This window comes from Branchiostoma floridae, chromosome 7 (assembly GCF_000003815.2).
Source record: "Branchiostoma floridae strain S238N-H82 chromosome 7, Bfl_VNyyK, whole genome shotgun sequence".
NCBI classification, from domain to species: domain Eukaryota; kingdom Metazoa; phylum Chordata; class Leptocardii; order Amphioxiformes; family Branchiostomatidae; genus Branchiostoma; species Branchiostoma floridae.
In genome coordinates, this window is record NC_049985.1 from 24,559,392 (window position 1) to 24,577,452 (window position 18,061).

At 39.8% G+C, this 18,061-nt stretch overlaps 1 protein-coding gene across 1 annotated transcript in view; it reads right to left on the minus strand.

Annotated features, from left to right (window-relative positions):
• Positions 1-17,616, minus strand: part of LOC118420209 (protein mono-ADP-ribosyltransferase PARP14-like) — a 19,703-nt gene extending 2,087 nt beyond the window's left edge. The window contains exons 1-15 of the mRNA XM_035826925.1: positions 17,439-17,616; positions 11,306-12,775; positions 9,917-10,180; positions 9,525-9,628; positions 8,343-8,472; positions 6,681-6,917; positions 4,551-5,963; positions 3,737-3,894; positions 3,454-3,598; positions 2,830-2,970; positions 2,403-2,504; positions 1,678-1,834; positions 777-963; positions 484-582; positions 5-43 (exon numbers count right to left, since the gene is read on the minus strand). Of these exons, the coding sequence (XP_035682818.1) occupies positions 5-43; positions 484-582; positions 777-963; positions 1,678-1,834; positions 2,403-2,504; positions 2,830-2,970; positions 3,454-3,598; positions 3,737-3,894; positions 4,551-5,963; positions 6,681-6,917; positions 8,343-8,472; positions 9,525-9,628; positions 9,917-10,180; positions 11,306-12,775; positions 17,439-17,616 (4,824 nt within the window). The remainder of the gene's footprint in view (positions 1-4; positions 44-483; positions 583-776; positions 964-1,677; positions 1,835-2,402; positions 2,505-2,829; positions 2,971-3,453; positions 3,599-3,736; positions 3,895-4,550; positions 5,964-6,680; positions 6,918-8,342; positions 8,473-9,524; positions 9,629-9,916; positions 10,181-11,305; positions 12,776-17,438) is intronic.
• Between the last annotated feature and the right edge of the window lie 445 nt (positions 17,617-18,061).

Sequence of the window (18,061 nt, forward strand, 5' to 3'; positions counted from 1 at the left end):
ATCCTATATCACCTGCATTGGCCTTACCATGGTTGTTACAAAGCTGAAAAGTACAAAATCCTATCATCAAATACATGTAGACAAAGCAATAGACTAAGTCTAAATTCACGACTTGAAGACTTAGTGTTCAGAAATGCTCAGAGCTGTCTCAATGATAATTCATTTATTTTGCAAGGAATACAGTCATGCTACCTACTTGCATTTCTCAAAGTTTTCTGGAGATAATGTAGCAGTTAGTATGCATATTACTACATGATTCTATCATTTTTGAAACAAGAAACTGGGGACAAATAAGAGCAAAAATAATGTACTAGATGTTTTGAAGTCTTTTGTGTCTTTCACTCAGATATAGAAAATTGTGATGGTATGATTCTATAAACAACCTTCTCTCTACTGAAGTAGCCATTTGGCATCAAAATTTTATCAATAAATTGTTATGGGGTTTAACAGCACGGAGAAGGCTAAAACATTACACCCCCACACCTGTTGTAGTTCTTGTCCTCCAGCCTGACCAAAGGCTCTAGCAACTCCATCCCGACTAAGGTCAAGGTCACCACTTGTTGTGTTCACAAGGACATCAGCCTGGAAAACATAAGGTCAAGAAATATTGTATTCCTTGGACTGTACATGCAATGCTAGGTACCTTTATTTGCTGGGTAAGCTACATGTATCATGTGATCCTTCTCTGAGATGTTGTCAGCATAATCAAATGGAAAAGCTAGCGATATAATCACACCCACTTTACAAATTAAAGACAATGCAACATTCGGCTTCACCTTTTCCGCAGTGCTGTCCCCCTTCTTCAGCTGGATGTTGATTCCCTCTGGAGTGGTTAAAGTCTTGTTGGGGCTGGTGGCAGCATCTGCACCAGCATCACGGGCTGCCCTGGGCCTGGGTGTAGGGACTGGTCCTGATGGGGTGGTGTCTGAGGAGCCTGTCATCGTTACTCTGTCTGGTCCAAATCTGTTGTATATGTCACACACGTTTATCATGGGTAATAGACAAAAATAAAAGCTCTAAATAGAAACTATATATAACGTTAGTTCACCTTTATCTGCAGGGTAACCTATATCCGTTGTGTTGCTAAATAGGGTATCCAGAGAAAGGTGCTCAAGGTATCAAGTCAATGGATGGTAGTTTCAAATTGCACTATTTTCAAAATGTTGCAGTTTAAAACCATCATCTGTCGACTTGATTTCCCTACATTGTTCTTAAAAAGTAACGGATAAAGGTTACCCTACGGATAAAGGTGAGAAAGGCATTTGGCTCCAGACATCTTACTGAGGGATGATTGCAGTATGAAAGATGTAGGTTAGCTGTATACAGAATGAATTCACATTCAATGTTTTGCAGAAATTTCTGACATTGATCCCAAATTTCAACATTCTTACAACATCTCAGGATAGAGCATCTATACCATCAAGTGATATATTTGACTTTTTAAAAGCTTGTAGCATTTTATGTACACAAACATGAAGAAATTGAAGGCAAATTTGGCTGCACAGAAAGTATTACATATTCATAACAGACTGTTCATTGTTTTTGAAGAAAAGGAGATGATTTGGCTTGCTTCTAATTTTTTACATCAAAAGCTAATAAGCCTGGCTCTCTATGGTGCATTTTATCTTGTTGTAGCCTATAATCTTCAAAGGTTTGCTACGCAATTGGATACCATACCGGTTCAAGAGCTCATCTCTGAAGGCGTCTGTCTTTTGGGGATCCATTTCCGCAAAGTGAACTTCTGACAGAGCACAGTCAGGGTTGGTGTTGAAGAAAGCTGTCACAGCAGCTACAATAGCAGCCACACAGGGTTTGATTGGGTAGCCAGAATTACCTGCAAAACATAAACAACATTTAAAATTAATGATAAGTCCAAGATATAGTCACACAAAAAGGTTTTTCATCTGTAAGACTGCAAAAAATCATCTGCAAGACTACAGAAATAAATACAGAAATAAAAAAAATGAAACGATGAGAAGAAGTTTGGAAATCAACACCTTGTAAATCTATAATAATTGAAACATATTTCAAGACTTTTTCTTTTTAAACTAATAGCCCAATACAGGAAAATCATAATGATGGTGACTCAAATTGACTTCTTGATATGCTAAAGCATGCAATTAGAAATGTATTTGATCCATATCATAATCCTATGTCTTTAAATGTGCAGGGTGGTTTTATTTCCATGGTCTTTGCTGTGACCTCAGGATTTTTTGAAACAAAATCTTATTCTTCCCTTCCTGATTATGATCTGCAATCTATTCCAAGCTGAGTGACAACAATGACTTGAGGCTCTGGGCATACGTCACATTAAGCTGACAACTGGATTGTATATGCATGCTCTGCATCTCTCCATAATCTTCAGTGACGAATATTAACATACAACAATATCCACTCCTCACCTGCACTGATGGCAGGTATGGCAATGCTGTGGTAGTCCCTGGCCACCAGTAAGGCATTCTCCACAGCCATCTTCAGGACTTTTTCTTTGGAGTCCTTTTCATCTGTAGGTTTATCAGAAGAAGTTATTACAGGCATTACAAAACAATGAGAAATCAACTGTAAGATACTAGAAAATTGCATGTTTCAACAGTCTTATATAGACCATTTAGATAAAAATATTGGTCTTAAAGTTGCAACCCTTTCAATTATGAATCCTATTTGTTTTACAATCTCATTAGTAATACGTTTTTTAAATTTTTTTTTCTTGCGTAAGTTTTAGATCTCATTATTTGTACACGTAAACGGACTACAGGAAGAGTTACACTAATGGAGGTCTTAAAAACAAACAAATAAACAAACAAACAAACAAACAAAGGAATGCAGTACCTGCAATCCACACTGGGCCGACAGCATGTACCACCATCTTGCAGGGAAGCCTGTACCCCTTTGTTGACATCACCTGACCCTCTGTCAGTTTTCCATTGTCCTTTACATAGTTGTTACAGTCTCGCTGAATCTCCTGGCCTCCTGCATGAAGGGAAAGAGCAGAAACTGATCTAGGGTACTGATTTCCTCACACAAATATTTCAGGCACCTTTCTCAGGGCAAAAATTACTGTAACTGCTTCAGTCTACTTCACCCTGCGGCTAGGTGTCACTGCTGCAGGGCGAAATGAATCAGTGCACGGGTAAATCCACACTGCACGAATGTGTACTAAGAAGAACCGTATTTCATTTTTTAAATGCCAAGTAGTTTAACATCTACTATAAACATATTTTTTCAACATAACAATCCATCACATCCAAAACACAGTTCAAAGCTAAAGACTGCGTTGAATAACCAGGGACATCTCAAATGTGCAATACCTCAGGGGTTACTGCTACTGCATTTTGAATCCACCATTTTTTAAATGTGGCAGCAAATATGTTAACTGCTCAGATCTGCTTTAAACTGATACGGTATGTTATGCCAAGCATACCAATGACACATAGGACATGTTCGGGTTGTTACCTGCTCTAACAATGGCTGCTGCCAGCCCTCCCCCGTGAGACAGGGAACCATTGGCAGTGTTCACCATCACATCCACCCTGTGATGACTGGTCAGGTCACCCTGTACTACCACCAGGTTCCTCCCTCCCATTGTGTGGTAACATATCTGGAATAGGAAAATCTGTGAAATATGGGGGAGTATGCAAGCCCTGTGTTAGTATATTCTAACGTGATGTATTTTAATGGATAGCTATCACCTGGCTAAGTTGTTCTCTGGTTGGTTTATAACTTAGTTGTCTCTCACCTGCTTTGGACCTGCAGGTGCTGCAGCAGCTCTGGCTCCACCCATATCTCCGACAGGCACACCTGGTTTGCCCCCCACCTGGATCACACATTTCACCTCCCTCTCTATCCCCTTCAGTAAGCCACTCCCTGATCCCTTCGTGAAGAACTTGTGCATTCCTGGAGAAAAACAAGAGTCAAAACCTGAGTAAATATCATTCTGGTTGTCAGAACTTGAAACTTTTCTTTGAATGAATTATGAATTCAATAAAAGCATAGGATATGCTTTGGGACAAAGTGACGCTTCTCATATTGAGAAAAAACTTTATTAAAGCCTCATAGTACACTTATTGACTTCAAGATAAGGATACAGGCCACACTGACTTCATTATATGAATGACATCAATTTTTGTCCGTTCCAAAAAACAAATACAACTTAACTGCTGGTAGTACAAAAAGTGCAAATGAGCGAATGTTGCAAAAGAAACACATTGGATCATGGGTCCTATTGAGTGAAGCCTTCTAAAATCAAAGATGTGAAAGAACAAGAATCTATTAATTGGCAAACTACATGTATGTTTTGTGTGCTCAGCCATTTGTTTAAGATCAAGATGTTCAACCTTCCTGACTACTCTTGATTTCATTATGAAGGCAACTTTTTTTGCATGCTTTAATCAGATTTGGGGAGTTCAGAGTAATTAATATGGCCTTATCTACAACATGATACACTGTTTATTTCAAGAAATTAGTAAAAATAAGCAAAGTTCAAAAAGCTTCTTCTACAAACCATGCAACTGTTACAGTGACAAAGAAAGATTTGATGACACAAAGCTGACCTGGCTTTGTGATGTTCATGGTGCCTGTTGTAACAACATCAATAAGCGCCTGCAGTTGCTTCATAGCGCTCTGTGTTCCATCCTTGGTTCCCCTCACAGTCAGTTTCCCCTGGCCTATCATGACCTTCACCAGTTGTTCAGCATGGTTTTTCTCCACATCTTTGATAGCAGCACTGTAGTCCAGGTACTTTGCCTTTCCCTCTGCAACATCCACATTGATGGTAACAATAGTGTTTATGGCAATGTAAATTTTTATGTCCTTTGATGCAGTGGCAACTTTCTCCACAGGGCCAACCACCCACACTATAGATCTGTCCTTTTCAATATGTATGTCAACTGACAGCTGTTGTCGGAGTTTTGTTGAGTATGTTACAAACCCTTGCTTGGTCAGCAAGTCACGACTTTCCTCTGCAATGGCAACGGGTGATTCTGAAACAACTTGTGGCAGCAAGTCCTTTGCTGCTAGTACTTCAACAAACCGCTGAGCTAGAATAGTCATTTCTTCATTTTCAATAGCAAAGGCCACCTTTATATCATTCTTCTTCAAACTGTCCTCTAGATGCTTCATTCCTTTGTCTGACTTCAAGTACGACAGTTTTTCACATGAAAGGGTGACTCTTTCCTCAGCCATTTTATTGGTTGTTTCGTACAAGTCAATCTTGGCTTTCTGTACCAAGACCTGCTGACCCTTGAAGTCCACACTCTGGTTGTCTACGTTCAACCTGATCTCCACAAGTGGATGCTTTCCTGTAAAGTTGTTGAGCTGAAGAATCTTCAGCTTGGCTGCTTTCACATTGGCGATGTGATCAATCAAGATGGAGGCTTCCCACTTCAGTATCGCCTCTGTCTCTTTGATGATGGTTTTGCAGACGAGCTCCGCCTCTGTGACAGCTTCTGTTGTCCCAATCAGAGTAACCACTCCTCCTACATCTTCTTCCTCATAAGCTTCAATCCAAACATCATCCCTGTTTGACGTACTCACCTTTTCAGACGCCTCTTCAAATCTGTCTTTGGCACGTTGCCAAATTTGAGTTGCCACGGGGATCTCTGTCGCCTGGAACTGTGTGAAAAACTGTTCCATGCAGCATCGACTCTTGTCTTCCCATTGCTTTGCCAGCTTCCGTACTCCTTTCATCTCGGGCGTCAGTGTTGGTGAGACTGTCACCATGTCCGTTACCAACAGATCGACTTCTGCATGAATGTCTGCTAACTTGCCTTTAAGCTGCTCAGCAAACATGGCAAAGGCAAACAAAATCAGCTGAGGCTTGATCTTTATGTTGATGGGTTGAGGCAACTGGAATGCTCCAGGTGCGTTGTCATCCACCACTTCACCAAGGCATTCATAGTAGGGTTGGACACTTATCGGAGTGTTGTTTAGAGTGTGTGAAGATTTCCGATGGACACTGTTTACAGCTGTGGGAAAAAGAAAAGTAGGAAGTGAGTGTGACTGCCACAACTGTTGAAATCCACAAATTTGAAAATGCTTTATTTGTGGGAAAAAAACAGCAATCATAAAAACATTATCATATCAAAATTTTGATGAAACAGCATGGATTTGGTAAAGTGGGGTAGGGAATTCGTCCACACAACCTAATAGTATGTCTACATAACCTATCCAAAGACAGTATCATATTTTCATTGATTCAAATTCTTCTTCAACTTCAACGTCTTAAGATTGCACTTCCTTCATTGTCAAATGTGAGTGGTGGTTATGAGCTATTAGTTTAGCCACAATTGTGTATTTTAATTTACTGAAACAGAAAGCAGACTATTTTAGTCATTGACTTTGTCTTAGATCCAGTGGCTATCACTTATATCATATGTCCGTGGTACTGCAGCAGAAGTTCTCTCTTCTTTTTTATATTGCTTATTATAAGTTATAATCAAGTCAACAGATGGTGGTTTCAAACTGCAAAAATTTGAAAATATCACAGTTTGAAACTACCCATCGTCCATCGACTTGATATGCCTGGATACACTGCCAACACAACAGATATAGGTTACCCCACGGATAAAGGTGAACTAACGTTACCTACAGAATAAATAACAATCAAACACATCTACAGCTTTTTGATCTAACAAGGAATAACCCCTGAGGCATCGCCAAAAACAGAAGAAAAGACTACATACTGTTTGCATCATCAAACTGGACAACTGCAGTTCCAGTGGAAGAGTCCATCTTGATCTCAGAGACAGAACCTCTGCTGCTCGCTGTCTCCCTTTCAAAGTACAGCTCCAGCAGGTCTCTGGACACGTTGTCTGGCAGGTCCGTAACTATGACAGCATCAGTGACGGGGACCCTCTCCATGGTGAGTTGCTGTCCCTCCAGCGGTCTGGACTGGGCCTTGGTTACCATCCTGTCAAAGTCTTGAATAAAATTGAAATGGATAAATAAAGGTAGTCAGTACCTACATTATGTTGTTAATACATAATGTAGACTTTAATACTCAGTCTGGTATATATATTCATATTAACCCTCAAACCACCGTATGGGGTCAAAACTGACCCCAGGCGTATATCGATGTGTGCCATTATGGCATTTCTGGTCGAAAACAAATTTCCTTTCATGAGTTTTTTTGTATATATGTCCTATAACTTCTCATACGTTTTTACCGAAATTGGCTCATTGTTGATTAAGTTATCCTAGAAAGTTTATGCATGGTCCAGTGGGGTCAAAACTGACCCCAGCATTTTTTTAAACAAACTTTTGCGACCCACACCTAAACTACTTATTGTAGGATCACGAAATTTTCAGAGAATGATGTACTTGTAAGCCACAGTTATTGTAACAACTTTTGTGCCTTTATCATGTTAAATGACGACATTATGACGTCATCTAGGTAATCTCGGCCGCCATCTTGGATTTTGGCTGATGACGTCATCAAATTAGCATAAATTATGAATATTGAGTCATGAAATTTACGCTGAATTTCATAAGATGTGATAAACAATTGTGATTTGCTAAGAAAACCTTAAAACTTAATTGTTTAATACAGATTTATAAAATTTCGTAATAAATATGTCTGTCAGAATTCCGTTGCCATGGCAACATGAGAAATAATGAATATACTTTGTTCACTGAAAATGTTTGCTTTCAACATTTTCTAAAAAGTTACCAAGTTTAGTGGCCCTAGCATAAGCTATTCAGGCGCTACACGACATTGAAGTTGGTACAGGCATCAAAAGCCTTCTTCCCGGTCTGAATTGCGTTGGTGCAAAATGTGGTCCTCATGATCTTTTGCATAAATTATGATAATGAGCTAGAAGTATTCTCACCTAATCATGTCAGACTGTCTCACATAGATTAATGAAACTATACATATATACAAATCACAAAAAGAGTCACACAAAAAACTGTATTCGTACAAAACGTTTTGGGGTCAGTTTTGACCCCATACGGTAATCTACGTCACAAAAAAGCTACGGTGGTTTGAGGGTTAAACATGAATGTTGCAGATCAGAAAAATAGAAAGGCCTACCACATGAATGGGATGCTTGAGAAAGATAGTGAGAATCACATGCAGAGACTGCAACAAAGAAGCCTACTAAAGAAAAGGCATACTTTTATATCATAACCATATGGCTAAAGACATAGTGTGATGATTTGCGACAAACAATTCCAGGCATGCTATATTTACTCTAGTGATGGCAACTCATCTTTCAGCATGAAGAATTAGTGGAATTACCTAGTTTAAAGTTTTACCTTACTGTGATCAAACATTGCCATTCTGCAAAATTGCAAGAAACCAAAGAATTGCTGTTATACATTGATAAATAAGTGTACAGACATACTGGAAATCTTGTTGAAAGTGACCAGGACTACTCCAGGCTGTTTGCTGTAGTCTATTGTGGTCACTTCATCATCACCAACATTTTCCAGGTAAAGGCTGAGGGTCTCTTTGGTTGTGCTTTCCTTCAATCCCTGTATTGTGTGCCAGACAAAAACAAAAAACATCTGATTCAAAACCCGCATGAACATCATTTTTCTAAAATTACATAATTATTGTTATGTACCTGTTTTTATCTTCAACAATATACATTTGTGATGAGAATAATGTAAATAGCGAAAACCAAAATACCAGCATTGTAGGTAAAAATTGAAATATCAGTATTGTAGATAAGATATATAACGTCGTACATTCGCATAATTCCACAAGGTGCCATAATACCGCCACCTCAAAAATGTTGTTATAGAGGCCTTCTCAAAATTGTCTTCAACTCCTAAATATCTGATTTACATTCAGCATATTTAACATTCAGTGTTCAAGACAATCTTGGGAAGACCTCTATACTGACGTTTTTTTAGTTGGCGGTATTATGGCACCTGGTGGAATTATGATAGTCGATGTTATACGATAAAGGTAGTCTGGTTGCCTGTTTGAGGCCAAAGGGACAGTGGGTTGTTTAAATCACTGTATCTGAGAATACACTTTTGGAAGGCAGAGCCCAATTCCCTCTCCATCTATTTTCTTTACCTCCACACGTACAGTCAAAGTCAGATACCCATTTCTACACCTGGGCGCAGGAAAGTCGTAAAAGTCGTGTGAGGAAGAGTGAGGAAAGTCGTGTCAAGTCCCTTTCCCAATAACACATTTAACGCTTGTCATCCATTGTCCGTAGGGTAACCTATATCCGTTGTATCAAAAATCAGGCTATTTTGTAATCTCAACTAGCCAAACGGTGGTTTCAAACTGCAACATTCTCAAAATATTACAGTTTGTTTAAAACACTGTCCGTCGACTTCACATTCCTGAGTACCCTGCTTTTAGAAACAATGGATATAGGTTACCCACGAATAAAGGTGAACCATCGTTACATGTATAATGCACCGATTCTAACCAGGAATGCCTGTAATCAAACCCATGACCTCTCAATCTCTCATTCATTAGCATAATCCACTGGGCTATCCTGGGGAGGCCAGTATTTTACAATTGCAATGAAGGGCAGCAAAACAGAAACCAAGTTGCTTTGTACCTTGACCAGAAGACGACTGCTGTCCAGTGATCTGGGCTGGACCTCCTTCAGTTTGAGAACAGTTTCATCAAGACGATGTTCACGTCTCAGAACGTGCCGGCCAACTGTAAATAGTTACTTAAAATGAATGAGGATAACGTACATTGTGTAGGCAATGTCAGTGTATGGTGTCATATTCCCCCTAATTAAAGTTACAAATTCAAGTTGCTGATATGTCCTCTGAGCCATATCCTTTTCCTTAAGTTTATGTACAATAGAACTTGTACCGATAAATATCTCTACATAAAATACACCTAGCCTACTTTTTGGTGGTCCCTTAGATAATTTTTCCCATCGTGCAGTTATGACTGTATTTACATGATACATGCTATCATAAAATAATGGTTTCCTACCTAAAGGATCCTTGAAGACAATAAACACTTTGTTATCTCTGACTTGGATGTCCTGGATGTCTCCTCCTCCAGACCTTTTCTTGTTCTCAAAGTACAGCAGCATCATTTCCTTATTTGGGCTGGACGTAAAGCCCGAGACTTGGATGGTGATGTTTGGTGGAGGAGAAGTGTCTGTGTCAGCTTCCTCAGAAGACGACGTTAATTCCTTCACGTCAAGTGTCTGACCGTTAAGGACGTGTTTACGGGCCAGAACACGCTGTGTCACTGTAGGTATTAAAGCACGTGTCAATCAAATGGTAGCAATTAAAAAGAGAACACCTGTTTCATCATACTGTCCACTGTTAAGGAAAATCTCAATAAATAAATAGATTATAAGATTAACAAATCAAAATCAAACTGAATGTATTGTGTTAGTTTATCACATAACTCAGGATATAAATGTTTTGTGTTGAATATGTTGTAATCATTGGAGCTATAAAAAAGTGATGATTTTAGCTGCAACAAGGCCTGAACCATTATCTGATTTAAAACAAAGTTCTTTGTTTATTACAACTTAGTACAAGTGAAATATTCACCGAGTTATCAAAGTATGTAACTAAGAGATGATTAATGGTAGATGTATTTCTCTTTGTTAAGCTACATGTATGACATAATGCTTTATCATGATAGTAACAAGATCACCACTGCCATGTCTTTCATCTGATTCAAGCAGAAATACTGAGACAAAAACCAAGTATGGAGAAGATCAGAAGCTTTACTAACATCTGAAATCCCATAACGACACATTGTTACACGACAATAATAACCCTAATCTCCAAGCAGATCTTACAATGGCCTAAGATAGTAAACTGGCCAAGGAGTGTAGTCAGCCAAAAGGTTTCCATTTGCCTTCATGTTCGTAGCAAAACACCCTCCCAAGCCAGCTTCACTCCTCTGCTCAGCTTTTGATAAGAAATTACCAGTGTGCGGAAGAATTTATAAATACTGTACATCTAAAGAAGTGGGAGACGAAACACATTTTATTTCCAAATGTCCATTCAACGAAACCAAAAGAATCACTCTGTTTAGAGAAGCCACAAAGACTCATCCCAACTTCCCCACATTGACAGACAAACAGAAAGCCACTTTTCTCTTGAAATCGCAGAACCCACAAGTTTTAGAAAAGGTGGTGCTTTTCGTCTCCCTCTGCTTCAAAAAAAAAGTCAAACCCAACCTGTTTAGAAATAGCCAAAACTAGTATTAGAGTAGAATATTGTTCATAACTGTCCATTGTATATTTAATATGTTTATACCATGTACTTGCAATTAGCCCTCAGGCACGAACTTGCAAATAAACTTCTCCTTATGCTACCGTAGGATCTGGTTGGAGATTACATTAACCCCACCCACCTGCTGGATCTTTGAATGTGATGATGACCTCATCAGTACCTCTGACCTTGATCTCCTCATCGATCCCCCCTCCTCCTGACCTTCTCTTGGACTCAAAGTACAGCCACAAGAAGTCTACATCAGGAGTGGATGTAAACCCAGAGACAACGATACTGCGACTTGGCTCAACGAATGGTTTCTTGGCTTGCCCATCTGTTTTGCTCGCTCCCCTCTGCATGGTATATGGAGCTTTACGTTTCAGTTTTGCTTCCTGTCTGTATGAGAGATGGTGGTCACTTTTGGCTTCAGCACCCAATGGCCTTGTTGCTTCTTTTCTTCTGACATTGCTGACAGAATCTGAAGCATCTACAAAGATTGACTCTCCATCACTACAAACACTCATTAAATCTGTTGGAGTCTGTCTGGAATGTACCGAAGATGCCTGGTCAGGGAGGTAGCCATGGCCTCTGTTTCTGTCTTGTTGCGGCAGGGGAAGGCTTACTGGGGAGCCAGTTCTTGGTGACCTCCAGCTAGGTGATGACGAAGGCTGCTGGTGGTGGTAGGGGTGCAAAACTTCCGACGATGGTGACAATCTTGCACTGGTATGAGGAATGCTGCTTGCTGGTTGTCCAGGAGGCATGTAGGGTCCACTAGTAGAAGGATGTGATGCTTGAGGAATAAACGCAGACTGGGGGCCGGATGCAGGATGACCCTGACCTTGAAATTGGACACCAGCTGGAGGAATGCCGCCTGCATCAGTCCAAGGAAAAACATGCCTAGGGTTTCCGTAGGGCATTCCTACTCCATGAGGCGTAAAGTGTGCATGTGAGCCTGGTAGTTGGGGTGGGTAGAGTGGTGGTCCAGCTGGGGACATCGTTCTCACTGGAGGACGCGGCCAATGATAAAGTGGATGATGTCGTTGTGGTTGTCCTCCCATAAATGTATTGGGCAGGTTTGGGTATAGAAGGGAAGGGGATGCTGTCCCAGGTGCTGAAGACGTGGTGACTGGGTGGTGCTCTTGTTGCTTATCTCCCATTGGTTCACCTTCTGTGTTCAAATATTGAGGGAAAGTTGCTGTTGTTTCCCTGGTTGCTGAAGAGCTGGTGGTTGGTTTTGGGGAAGGTTTTCGGGGGGCAGTTGGCTTAGGTGGTTTGGGAAGGATCTTAGGTGGGGCAGGTGGACCTGTTGTTCTTGGAGAATCATCTTCAGGTTGACCTGGCTCTGTAAGACTTTCAAACAGATAAGATCCAGCCCTCAGTTGTAAGACAGGCTGTGATGATGCGCCTGAAGCAGATGAGTCTGCATTTGCTTGTTTTTGCAGCAAGAGGCTGTTGACGATAACAGGTTCGCTTTCATCAATTTTGGTCTCGTGGCAGACATGGACAGGCAGAAGTTTGGGGGATGGAGACTCTGGAGGCGTTGCATAATCTGAGTCTGAATCTGAACTGTGGTCTGTTAATGGCAAATCCTTGATACTCTCCTGCTGTGATGCTGCAATTAAAACAAGTTGATGGAAACATGTTACTTTATGAGCTATGACATATTACTAAAGAGTCTAAGATGAGCTGAGAATTCACTTAGAAATATTCTTACTCTAAAGATTATCCATACACCAATTAAAGCACTAAGAAAACGTAAAGTTACATTGTATTTTATTTTTTACCTCCATGAAAAAATGGAGGTGTATAGTTTTGAGTGTGTCTGTGTGTTTGTGTGTGTGTCTGTGTGTCCGCATATTGTGGTCAGCATAACTTGAGAATCTCTTGATGGACTACGATGATATTTGGTATGTTGGTAGGGGTTGGGAAGACGAAGGTCAAGGTCAATTTTGGGCCCCCTGGTGTGTGACCTTGGTACTGCAGCGCAACTTCCGGTTTTGCTATCTCGGTGTTCTGAACATGCTATGGTCAAGATTTTTAAGTATTAGATAGCTCTTGTGCTCAGGAAAAAATGACATAAGTTTGGGCCCCCTAGCGTCTAGTTTTGGGATAGCAGGGGCATTTTTGTCAAAAAGTTCTGACGAGGATAACTCAAGAAGGGAATAACGGATTTTCATGATTTTTGGTATGTAGGTACCTTAGACAATGTTGTACAAGATAAAATACTAATTATGCAAAATAGGAGTACATTTGCATAATTAATGAGAATATTCTATCATAGCAGTTTTTTCAATGTATCTCTTGTCCCGGACGTGATATGGTCGTGACATTTGGGTGGTAGATAGCTTTTAGCGTCATGACAAAGTGGGGCAAGTTTCAGTCCCCTAACATGTAATTTCGGAACTGCAGGGGCGTTTTTTTCAAGACACTCCAAAGAGGATAACTGCAGAAAGGAACGACGGATTGCCTGCATTTTAGGCATGCAGGTAGCTTAGGCAAAGATGTTCATAATGATATACATGTTATGCAAATGATGGCTGAATTTGCATAATTAATGAGGAAATTGTACAGTTCCATTGTTTTCAATAACTGGACCTCAATTCATGTAACACATATTAATTATGATAGGTGGAATATAAGCAGATACCAAATATGGTAATGAGGAACTTATTTGCATAATTTATGTAAAAATTGCAAAACCTCTTTATGATTAATAATGCGAATTTTATAATTGTGACGTGTGAACGTTAGTCAATGATTAACAACACCATGCATACATTATGTTAATGTCTTAGTCAATTGTATGAAATTTACGAAAGCTTTAAATTTTCATGGAGGTATGAGGTCGCCGAACTCTAGTTATTGAAGAGGATCCAAATCACATCTCATTTTTAGTCACTATCAAAATATTAGAATTTTTTTTAGAAAGGTGAGATTATGCCGTAATTACCTCCATGAAATGTCATGGAGGTTATATTTACCTCCATGAAAAAATGGAGGTATAGTTTTGAGTGTGTCTGTGTGTGTGTTTGTGTGTGTGTTTGTGTGTTTGTGTGTGTGTCTGTGTGTCCGCATATTTGTGGTCATCATAACTTGAGAACCTCTTGATGGACTACGATGATATTTGGTATGTAGGTAGGGGTTGGGAAGACGAAGGTCAAGGTCAATTTTGGGCCCCCTGGTGTGTGGCCTTGGTACTGCAGCGCAACTTCCGGTTTTGCTATCTCGGTGTTGTGAACATGCTATGGTCAAGATTTTTAAGTATTAGATAGCTCTTGTGCTCAGGAAAAAATTACGTAAGTTTGGGCCCCCTAGCATCTAGTTTGGGAATAGCAGGGGCATTTTTGTCAAAAACTTCTGACGAGGATAACTCAAGAAGGGAACAACGGATTTTCATCATTTTTGGTATGTAGGTACCTTAGACAATTTTGTACAAGATTAAATACTAATTATGCAAAATAGGAGTACATTTGCATAATTAATGAGGATATTATATCATGGCAGTTTTTTCAATGTATCTCTTGTCCTGGATGTGATATGGTCTTGACATTTGGCTGGTAGATAGCTTGCAGTGTCATGACAAAGTGGGGCAGGTTTCAGCCCCCTAACATTTAATTGCGGAACTGCAGGGGCGTTTTTGTCAAGACATTCTAAAGAGGATAACTGCAGAAAGGATTGATGGATTGGCATCATACTAGGCATGCAGGTACCTTAGGCAAATATGTTCATAATGATATACATTTTATGCAAATGAGGACTTAATTTGCATGATTAATGAGGAAATTGTATAATTCCATTGTTTTCAATAACTGGACTTCAATAAATGTAACACATGTTAACTATGATAGGTGGAATATAAGCAGATACCAAATATGGTAATGAGGAACTTATTTGCATAATTTATGTAAAAATTGCAAAAACGCTTTATGATTAATAATGGGAATTTTATAATTGTGACATGTGTACGTTAGTCAATGATGAACAATACCATGCATAAATTATGTTAATGTGCTAGTCAATTGCATGAAATTTACGAAAGCTCTAAATTTTCATGGAGGTATGAGGTCGCCGAACTCTAGTTTACCCTGTGTTTGTCTGTGTGTCTGTGTGTCTGTCTGTCTGTGTGTAAACAAGATAACTCAAGAACGGCTAGACGATTGGTTTCATACTTGGTGTGTTGGTGGGGTGTGATAAAAGCTGGAAATGATTAGATTTTGGGCCCCCTAGCGGCTCCCCTTGGTACTGCAACGCAACTTCCGGTTTTGCCATCTCGGTGTTCTGAACATGGTATGGTCACGATTTTTGAGTATTAGATAGCTCTTGTGCTCAGAAAGAAATGACATAAGTTTGGGCCCCCTAGCGTCTAGTTTTGGGATAGCAGGGGCATTTTTGTCAAAAACTTCTGAAGAGGATAACTCAAGAAGGGAACAGAGGGTTTTCATGATTTTTGGTATGTAGGTACCTTAGACAACGTTGTACAAGATGACATACTAATTATGCAAAATAGTAGTACATTTGCATAATTAATGAGAATATTCTATCATAGCAGTTTTTTCAATGTATCTCTTGTTCCCAACATGCTATGGTCTTGACATTTAGGCGGTAGATAGCTTTTTGTGTCATGACGAAGTGGAGTAAGTTTTAGCCCCCTAACATTTAATTTGGGAACTGCAGGGGCGTTTTTGTCAAGACATTCCAAAGTGGATAACTGCAGAAAGGATTGACAGATTGGCATCATATTAGGCATGCGGGTACCTTAGACAAAGATGTTTATAATGATATACATGTTATGCAAATGAGGACTTAATTTGCATAATTAATGAGGAAATTGTATAATTCCATTGTTTTCAATAACTGGACTTCAATAAATGTAACACATGTTAATTATGATAGGTGGAGTATAAGCAGATACCAAATATGGTAATGATGAGCTTATTTGCATAATTTATGTAAAAATTGCAAAACCGCTTTATGATTAATAATGGGAAGTTTATAATTGTGACATGGGTACGTTAGTCAATGATGAACAACACCATACATAAATTACGTCTGTGTGTTAGTCAACTTCATTAAATTTAGGAAAGCTCTAAATTTTCATGGAGGTATGAGGTCGCCGAACTCTAGTTTCAACTCTTATTCTTTAGTTTCTTCTAATTCACAGGATATGGAAGGATATGACAACTTGTTGAACCCAAGTCTGATGGAACATGTACAGTGCATTGAAAATTTTTTGCAAGTGATAGTTAGTCAGTTGGAAATGTTAGCCAAAATTCAATTTGAAAGGCAAAAATCTGTAATATATCTTTGACTTTTAGTGGTATTGGTTTGTTTGTTTGTCTGTTTGTTTTATTGACTGACTGGAACCTCTTCAGCAAGTCTTTGACACTTCCCTGTGACTTTGTTTCCACAGCTAGATTTAAAGACATTTCATTTTATGTGACTAAGGTATTTATTCATTTCGGTCGTGTTCACCCAGGGTTGCCCTCTCCAGGGGTGCCTAAGCATTTGCACGAACCCTATGAAATTTGTACGAATATTATGTGATACACACGAATCACTATGCGAAAACGCACGAATATTATGAAATTCGCACGAATCACTATGTGATTCACACGAACAAATTACAAACTAAATTTTTTTTCACAGAATTGTTGCCAACAATATTTTAGGAAAAGTCACCAAGTTTCGTAGTCCTAGCATACGTCGTTCGGCAGTTATACAACGTCAAAGTTGGCGCAGGTACTTTTAGCCCCAACCCCCCCCCCCCCCCGGTCTAGATAGGGTTAATAAAGTAAACAATAAGGTCATCTTCTGATTGGCTGACAGTTGATGTAGTTTCTGGCAGGTGGACGATGAGCAGGTACCAATTATGCAAATAAGTATCTAATTTGCAAAATTACTGTGGAAGTGACATAATTCTTCCAAAGTACATGTAGTAAATGTTTGGATTGTCAACATTGTGACCTGTTTAAGTTCGTTAAAGGTGTAGAAAAGCAAGTATAAATTATGCAGATGTGGACTCATTTGCATAATCAGAATATTTCATGGAGGTGTGAGATCTCCGAACTCTTGTATTTGAGAGTACTTCTTTCTCGTTCTTCCCCATTGTTTTTCCTTGTCGAGGTTTGCACTGAAACCCTCTAACAAGTTGCGCGTATTAAACTACTCACTGCCTGTTTTCGGTAACACCCAATGCACATCGATCACTGAATGAAAAACATGTAACGTTATGCTTGAACAATTTTGCAAGAAGGTGAAATGTTTTGTTATCTCACCTGTTTCGTCTACAAACGTGACCAAAGCTTGTCCAGCTCCCAACAACTTCACCCTCGTGACAGCCCCTCCTTCTGACAGACTCCCGCTCTGGAAGTAGCCGGACACTTTGTCCTGTAGTCCGCTCAGCTCGGGCAGGCCACGGACATACACAGACCGAGCGCGATCGCGAGCAGACATTTTTGGGCCATGGTTCAACCTTGGCTGGTAAACAAACCCGGAAGTAACTTTTCTACGCCCGAATTTTCTGTGCTGCGCCTTACCATATGGAGAATACATGTTCTAGTCTCGAGTGAAAGGAACACTTGAAGACAACACAGCCGTCTAAATGTGAAAGTGGGAGCTAGGCTTCTACCGGGCAACCCGCTTTCTACCACTTCGTAAATTAAAGCGTTGCAGCCCGAGAAACAGTGAAAGGTCCCTACCATGACGTCATCGAAACTCTCGGTCAGTGGGGCTGGTGATTGGCAAAGGGAAAAGGTCATAGGTCAGCCGTTGGCGGGGAAATCCACAGATACATCGGCGTTGGTCGGTTCGAGTCACCTGATCGCTGGTTGCTAAGCTGGTTGCTTTCGTACCGAGAAACGATGCTGTGTTTCCGAGAGACCATGGGCTGGTACTGCTG